The sequence below is a fragment of the Drosophila subobscura genome, chromosome J (assembly GCF_008121235.1).
Source record: "Drosophila subobscura isolate 14011-0131.10 chromosome J, UCBerk_Dsub_1.0, whole genome shotgun sequence".
NCBI classification, from domain to species: Eukaryota; Metazoa; Arthropoda; class Insecta; order Diptera; family Drosophilidae; genus Drosophila; species Drosophila subobscura.
In genome coordinates, this window is record NC_048532.1 from 13,299,905 (window position 1) to 13,308,304 (window position 8,400).

Sequence of the window (8,400 nt, forward strand, 5' to 3'; positions counted from 1 at the left end):
CAATTATGCTTTTTGGCCTCCGCCCTCTTCTCGCTTTGTGGCTTCACTCCGACTCTTTGCCCCGCTCTGCCAGTGGTAATCATTGAAAAATGGCAATCGTAAATGCTCGAAACGAGTAAATCTGCTCAACTCGTCCAACGGCAAACTTGTTGAGATCTTTTCATTTCTCTATTTCGCTTGCTGTGTCTTTCCCTTCTTTTTTTCTTTTTTTTTTTGCCCACAAAGCGTTTTCAAAGGCAATCAAAAGAAGGAGCGCAGAGGGTGAGAGGAGTAGCCAAACAACAACTGTAAAAGTAGTCAAAGCACAAGTGGAAGGGAGGGGCGTCAGCAGAGGAACAAGCACAAGCGCAAGTAGAAAATTCAATTGTTCGGAGCTCTCTTTTGCTCTTCCTTTGTGCTCTCTGTGTGCAGTGTGTGTGTGGAAGTGCAATGGTGTGCGTGTGTCGTCCACTTAGCCCGCAAACAATGCGCGTTTTATTGATAACGAAAGAAGAAGAAACAAAAAGAAAAGACGAGAGAAAAAAAAACTGAAAGTGCGTGGCAAGTGGAAAATGCAGATAGTGGTGGGAGCGTGAGTAGCGGGAAGAGCGTGAGTGTATAGATGGGAATATAGCGGGAATGAGCGTGTGAGTGACTGGGGGGATATTAAGATTCATAGAAGGTGAGTGTGGGGAATGCCCAAGCTTTCCATGCGGCACTTGAGCATCTTCAGCAACTCGTCGTCCTGCACGAGGAAATCGAGATGGGGTGAAAATTTCTGTAGCATAGAGAACATGCAGTGTTCGATGCCCTCGATCAGCTTCTGATGTGTTCCACACAGTCTGCCGCCCCTGGATATCTGCAGATCTCGGGCCGCATACAGGTGCTGCTCCACCTGGAGTAGGGCCTCCAGGAAGCGCCCCAGATCAGGCTCCGTCAGTCGGCAATTGTCCTCCTTCAGCGAGCGAATGCAGATGCGTACGAGACCGCGCAGCACATCGTCCAGGTGCTCCGCATGGCGCAGCACATGATTAATCTTCTCCATGGGATTCGTGTCGCAGAAATAGTGCACCGTGGCGGGGAGCACGTGTAGGCATTCCCAGATTCCACGGCACCAGATGACCAGCATTTGGAGCTCGTTTGGGCATTGACACATCTCGTTCAACTGCAAAACGATTCCTTCTATGGGCTCCGAGGGTCGCGCACAGGTCGGGCACAATTTTATGGGCTGGCAAGAGGGTGCACCCACTGTTCGGAATCGAAACTTTAGATTCCCATGGATCAGTTGATCCCGGAACAGGGGACACTTTGGCATATTCTGGGCGCGCTTCGTAGTTGAGGGCCTTGTTGCATCCCTAAGTCCATTCTTTGGGGTCTTCTCGAGTCGCTGATTGTCTTCCAATGCGTTCTTCATGTTGGCCAGGAACTCGTCCACCATTCCCATTATCAGTTCGCGCAAGTTCAGCCAGGATGTGTGCAGTTGAATCGGCGAAAAGATGGTGGCGCATAGAGGGTCGCTTTGACTGTAGGATGCTTCGTAGAATTCGCTAGCCGCCAGCAGGCGGAACCCGAAGAGGCACTCCACATCCAGTGCCATGTAGAATGACAGTTGCAGCTCGGTCATGCCCTCCGGCACTTGGCACATCTGCTGGCGACACACCCACAATACTATGGGCTCCCAGAGTCTCTCCATGTAGCTCGCGTTCTCTTTTCGGGGCTTGAGTTTCAGCGGCAATTGCTGCTGCATCACCATCTCGTACAAATTCTTGATCATGTGCAGTTTGCTCAAGACGAGGGTGGTGAGGAGCCAGGCCCAGAACATTTTCCCAGCACTCCAGCCTTGTCCCCAGTTATCATCTAGCACTAGGTTGCCATAGCATGATTGGATCAGGACAGAGGCGAACGTTGTCACGACGACTAGTCGCATTTTATGGGACGTGAACGTGCTCTCGTAGATTGATTGCCAAATGTGCAGGCCAACATCCAAACCGATTAAAGAGAACCGGCGGAGATGCATCCCATGCTCGGCCAGAAAGTAGGCGAAGCCGCAGCAGCAGCCGTGGATCAGCAGATATTTGGGTGGCCAATAGTCGCCAAAGATGTTCATGAAGCGAGAGTAGAGCCAGCTGGTGAGGATACTCACGGAGAGGATTATGCCGAGCAGTCGTAGGCGCAGTGGCATCTGGCAACACATTCGCTGCAGCCGTGTCCGATAGCTGATTGGCTGCTTGTTGTGGATGAGACACAGCAGCAGTCCATAGGCTGCCACACCTGGTTGCACCACAATCAGCAGTGGAACAAATACGAGCAGTGTGCCCTCCGGTAAACCACGCAGGTAGCTCAGGGAACACGAGTAGAACAGCAGCAAAAAGTCGAAGAAGATGCACAGCAGCGTGGCAGTGTAGTAGCGGGATAGCAGCAGATTCCAGATCTTGTCGGGGATTTCCTCAACATAATTTGGCAGCCACTGGGGGCGACACTTCAATTCACTTTTATTTCGAAACATTTTTTCTTTGCAATTTATTCTCTTTCTTGCTCTCCTCTGATGGGACTGACTGAGCTCTAGCCTCTGTATTTGAAAGCATAAACTTAGCCCCCTTGGATGCCCAGCAATTGTCAAACATTTTATGAACTGATTTTCTGTATTTATTTGCCCCCCCAAGTAATTACGAGTAATGTCTCCATTGACATAGTTCTCTAATGCCAAATGGAATGGACATCAATCTGCTTAATGGATGCAGTCGACCCAGGCTGCTGCTCTGCAGTTTGACCTCAGAAACAGATCCATTGTCCACTGTGTCTCTCTTTCGCTCTCGCTCTTTGCTTAAAGTTGAAAGTTTTTGATGCCAATTTAAAAGTTTCCTCTTCGCAATACCCTGACAAAAGGTATTTGAATTTTTTAATATGTCGAGAGACTGCCAAAGAGTGAAGATCTGAAGCGAGTTTGCAGTCAGAATACGATAAGAATCCAAGCTTAAGCCATAGATCTTAAGAAGGCGCATGGAATTCATAGGAATTTTAATGTTTCTTAGTAGTTAGTAATCGTTTTAGTTGCATCTTGAAGTGCATTTGATATTCGTTTAGCTTTTTCGTTCTAGTTTTGACACTACATCTGCGCTGTACAGGTGACTGACTGGCCGCTGCTGGATTCCAGCTGTGGAACAAAGTTTGTTTGCCGCTGCAGGGCGCAACATTGCATTTTCCAATTGTTTTTATTTGGTGACTTTTTATGGGGTTCCACTGTTCCACCTGTCTTGGGGGAAGTGGAAACGTTTCAGAGACGACTCTGACGTTGCTGTGGGGAAAAAGTTCTAATTTATGTCGTTAAGTTTTACGCCTGGCAAGAAGAAAAGTTTGTTGTAGTCAGTTTTAATGGTCAAGCGGTTGGCAGAAGGAGTGGAGCAGTGCAGAATGGAAATGAAAATGGACACACAGAAATGAGAATGAGGATGAGGATGTTGCTCTATGACCGGCTAACCCAAAAGCCCCACACACTGGACACGGTACGGTCAGGCGGCATGCCCGGGGGCCAATTAGATTTATGGCATTAGCACAGGTCGTTGGCTATAAAGCACTCGCACGCTTACGGCGGCAAAAATCAACGTGCAAATGGAAACCAGAGGCAGGGCAATGGATGAGAGGATCCCCACACATCCTCGAAAACAGGCCGAGCAGAGGCCGCCCCCCGAACACTGTTTGTTCCGCTCTCTTCCGCTCTTACTTCCCTTCTCACACACACACACGCTCGCACTCTCCAAACGCTCCCACTCTCCACACTCTGCACTTGCTGTACTGTGTTTGCCCCCCTGCTGCATACTCTCCACTTTATCCGGCACTCGAGTGCACATCCGCTGGGCAGCAAAACATTGTTTCATTCCATAACCGCGCCGACTACTTTAGCCCCAAGGTGTATGGAAAGCAAGGTGAGACACACAGATCAAGCGAGAGATATAGATTGGAAATCAGTAGAGAGATGGGGATTGCCCGCACCTTGATATAAATGTACTTTGCTTTTGCACTTTATGCAGTCGCTGCCGCTGCTGGCTTCGCCGTCTGTGGTGGTGCTCTCTCTCTCTCTCTCTCACTCTCGCTCCCTTACTCACACTCGAAAGCTTTGTTCGGCAACGTGTTCCGGTTTGCCATTCATTCTTTTGCATTGGCCCTTCCTTACCTTACCCACCGCTCTCCTGGCGCTTTCTCTCTCTCACACTCTAACCGCTCTCCTGGCTCTCCTGCCTCTCGCTTTCCGGCTTCCCTCTTCCGTCCGCTACATTGACGCGTGTGCTCCTGGGCCGCCGCACACATTTCCGGACTCTCAACCGGACTCTTTTTTTTTCCGCCGCCTCTGTTTCTGTTGCTGTTGCTGTGTGGGGTGGTTGTTGCTGCTTTTGTCGTTGCTTTTGGCTAGTTTTCGATTTTATCGATTTTCATAAAGCAGCTTTTATGGGCAGGCAAAGGCACATTTCAGTGGCAAAACTTTTTGCCGCCTCCTGTTACTCCAATTAGAGAGCTACGACATACACACACACACACATGTTCATTTGCATGTAAAAGAGAGCAAAAGAGAGTACATTTTTGGCATTCCAATTTGGGTTTTTTGTTGCAGCTGCAGATGGGCGCCGAGCCTTTTTCTGTTATGTTTGGCTTCCATAAATTGGATTTAAACTTTAACACAATCAGGCTTCCAATTCCTTCTATGTACTGTATGTTTATCCCTTTTGGGTAAATTTTTTAGTTTTCATTCTATATCCGTCAAACGACAAAGCATTGCTTGAAAAATATTTATTTTCTGCACCAATTAGCCAGCAGTTTCTCTTACAAGCCGACAAACAAGCAGTGCATTCGACCGAAGAGCAAAAAGTAAAGCTTGTATGACACTCTTTTTTTCGTTAATTAGCAAGCAGTTCAATTAGAAAGCAGTGAATTAATTTTAGGATCAGCAATAGCAGGAGAACAGTTTAATTTGTATCTTTACTAGATATTTTTTTACTTCTCCGAATGGATTACTCGTACCATTACCCACTTCCTCATCTTCCAGTCCCCTGCCGCTTCTTGGTAGCAGTAATCCCCTGACGCGTTGGTCAGTAAGAACTTGAAGTAAACATCATACTGGAGCAGCTTACTGCAGCTGCAACCAGCGACCCACTTCGTGCCTCAACTTATAGAACGAAGACCGAAACCCTGAAGTATAATATTTCTTCTTCTTCTTGTCGACTTAATGAAAAGTTTTTAATTACAAGGATCAGTGACAATAAAAGTTTATGAGGCGAAAAGCTCTCTCCCTGCTCTGGTGTAATTTTCTTGCAAATAAATACGAAAAGCGTGGCAAAAACTAATAAAACTAGTAGATCCAACTCTCAGCTGCTGGAACTATTATCCATGAGGAAAAACACCCGCAGAAACAACAAGAAAATCGAGTTGAAGTTTCGCCTTTTAATGGTAAAGTAAAGTTTGGCTAATCCCTGCCAAAAAATGAGAGAAATATATAGACACCAAAAGGGGGAGGGCCAATAAAAACAGACAGTGGGATGTGCGGACTGTTGCGCTGATATTGGATGTTGGCAGAAAGTTTGGCTAAAGCTGTGTGAGAGTTGGCGGGGGAAAAAGGGCAGAGGGGAGATCTCTGGCTATGGCCTGTGACAGTGGCAACAAAATGGCAAATCGATTTCCAAATGCAATCTCTGTAAAGCAGAGAGGCTAATATTCAAATGAAATTTCAGTACATTGAACCCCAGAGAGAGATGGAGAGAGAGAGCGAGAGATGTAGATAGAGTCCTTGCCTGTGCCTCCCCCGACAAGGTGTGAATGTGCCGCAGGAGGATGTGAAAATGGTTAGAGGCAGGAAGAGAGCTTCCAAGAGGGCTCTAGGAGGAAACCAGATAAATATAAACACGAAAGTGGAGCAAGCAAACCCCGGAGCCGCAATAACTGTCATGGGAGGGATTTCCCTCAGAAGCTGGAAGGGTTTGGGGCTGTACAGATGGAGTTGAATCCAATGTAAAGGAATTTCCTTTGGCATCAACCCTACAGCTGGCTTGCTCTAGCCTTTCTCTGTGTAATTCCCCCAACACTTGAAGAACTTGACAAACTTCACATTTTCTGGGGAGTACGGGGGGAGATGGAAGTCATAGACAAACAGGCACTCGAAACCTTCAAATGAAATTAAAAAGTTAAACCAGAAATGTGTGTCTCTGTGTGTGCGTGTCAGTGCAATCCCTCTTCCAACCCTTAAATGCTCACTCCATCCCTAAGATGGGCTCTTCATTCTCTGCAACTTGTTCTGTGGGGCTGCATATTCTGAGGCATCTTCTTCCGCATCTGTTAAGACATTAGAAGGCCACTTTGTTGCCAGCAAAAGTTAGATGTGCCCCTCTGGGTGCCACTAACATTTATAATTAGTGACAACTGCTAGGAATTTCAACTCCTAACAGTGATGAATGTGTGGAGGGAGTGGAAAAACTAGCAGAAAGGGCAGTAGCACAACTGAAATATCTTTACTAATGAAACTCCCATACAAAAATCACTTAATGTAAACATTTCTGAGAACTTTCCTGACGTTTAAGTAATAGCAAAATGATTATCGTGCCAAAAACCTTCATTCCATTCCCACCCATTCATAAAGTTTCTCGTTTAATTCTCAGTTTCATTTCCAGCACGTGAATTCCTCGTGACAAATACGTGATAAATTGGTTGTATATCATCACCCCCAGAGAACCTCAGAAACTCAGACATGCCATGCGCATCGTTTATAGGTCTTGAGTTATACGAATGCGCTTTGTGGGGGAGAAAGAATTTAGGGGAAAAGGGAGGGAGCCAACTCCCCATGTGGGCCACACCAGAAATAGGGAAAGAGGCGAGGCTTCTCCCCACAAAGTATGACAGCAAAGATGAGCGTATTTTCCATGGGAATTTGTTGAAGATTATAGTTTTCCCTACTACATTTCTTCTATTGCTGCAGGGGCAGCTCCGCCCCTTGACAAATAGTTTCTTTAGGCGTTGGAACTTAAATCTTAAACGTACATCTTCTTTTAGCTACAATTTATCTTGCTGCCACCATGTGGTGTCTCCGCCCTCGGGAGAGTTTTGTCTGCTGTGTAATTTGTCGCAAAAAGAGTTCTAGTTTTTTTGCGTTGTATTTTTGCAGTAGCTTCTTCAATTGAATTGTCCAGCTCTAGTGAGTAAATGTCACGCTGTGATTGCTCTGATAGCGAAAATCTCAGTCTCATTTTGCTGCTAGAAGTGCACTCCGACTGTCTCTGTGTCTCCCTCTCTCTATTTGCTGCATTGCGTTGCATGCTTTTGTCTCGAGTGCATTGCAGTTGTTGGAATTGTTGCTGTGGAGTGTCTATTGGGTACAGCAGGGGGGGCTCCACTTCAGGCAGAAACACAGCAGAAGCCGAAACTAAATCGAATTGAAGACAAATGCTGAAGCTCCCTCTCCCCAGAATGTGCTTCTCCCCTCTCTACTTGAGGCGCATTGCACTTTGCTGATTATTGTTGTTCCAATTTGTTGGCCGTTCATTCATTCATTCAGTCATTCGTTTCGGGGAGGCTACGTGATGGAGCAAACTCTGTAATCAATTTGACATAGATTTCGCAAATCAATATATGGTTTTGCCACGAGCCAGAGGCGGCTAACGGGGCGGGGAACCTACAGATAATTGTTAAATCAACAAACAGGAAAAGCACCTTAGATTTCTCTCTCTCTCTAACGCTTTTCCTCTGGCATTATTCTTCAATTTTGTGGCATTTCTTCAAATAGTTTCCGTAAATTTGCAATTTATTTTGTGGCAAAGATAATTTTCGAATATTTGCAAGCAAATATTTTCCCACATTTGCATCGATTGCAGCCGGCAGCCGGCAGTGGCAGTGGCAGTCGGCAGCAGGCAAGAGGCAGGCGGCAGCTGTTCAACCAGAAAACTGTTCACATTGCATGTCTGCCTGGCTCTGGTTGCCACTGTGCCACATAAATAGCTAAACATGCTGCACATTTGTTGTGTTTTATGGGGCCGGGGGATTCGTCTCGGGAGTTGGGTGGAGCGCTCAAGGATTGACGGAAAAGCGCGCTGAATACTTTCTGAATTACTACTACGAAAAAACGGTGTTTTATTGGCAGTGTATTTTGTTGTTGTTTTGCTGCCATGTAACGGGGCTCTTGAGACCCCGTCGACTGGAGGCAACGGCGTCGTCTCTTATCTGGACAGCACTTGAGATCTGTTTGGTTTCATTTGTGATTTGTTGTTTTGGTTTTGTGAGGAGTGTTCTCAGTGCTTTGAAAATGAGATGCACTGACACGCAGAAGACAGGACATGGAAACTTGAGCAAATAAAAGTATTAGTAATAGTATTTTCTATGTTTTTGAGCCACACTTGTAGAGATTTCTTTCATATTTATATTTAAAATTGTATTTTATTTTGCAGA

At 46.2% G+C, this 8,400-nt stretch overlaps 1 protein-coding gene across 1 annotated transcript; it reads right to left on the reverse strand.

Annotated features, from left to right (window-relative positions):
• Positions 1-443: 443 nt before the first annotated feature.
• Positions 444-2,485, reverse strand: LOC117895856 (nucleoporin Ndc1). The gene has a single exon (XM_034803822.1). It carries the CDS (start codon positions 2,483-2,485, stop codon positions 653-655), a length of 1,833 nt encoding a protein of 610 aa, XP_034659713.1. The 3' UTR covers positions 444-652.
• Positions 2,486-8,400: the final 5,915 nt, after the last annotated feature.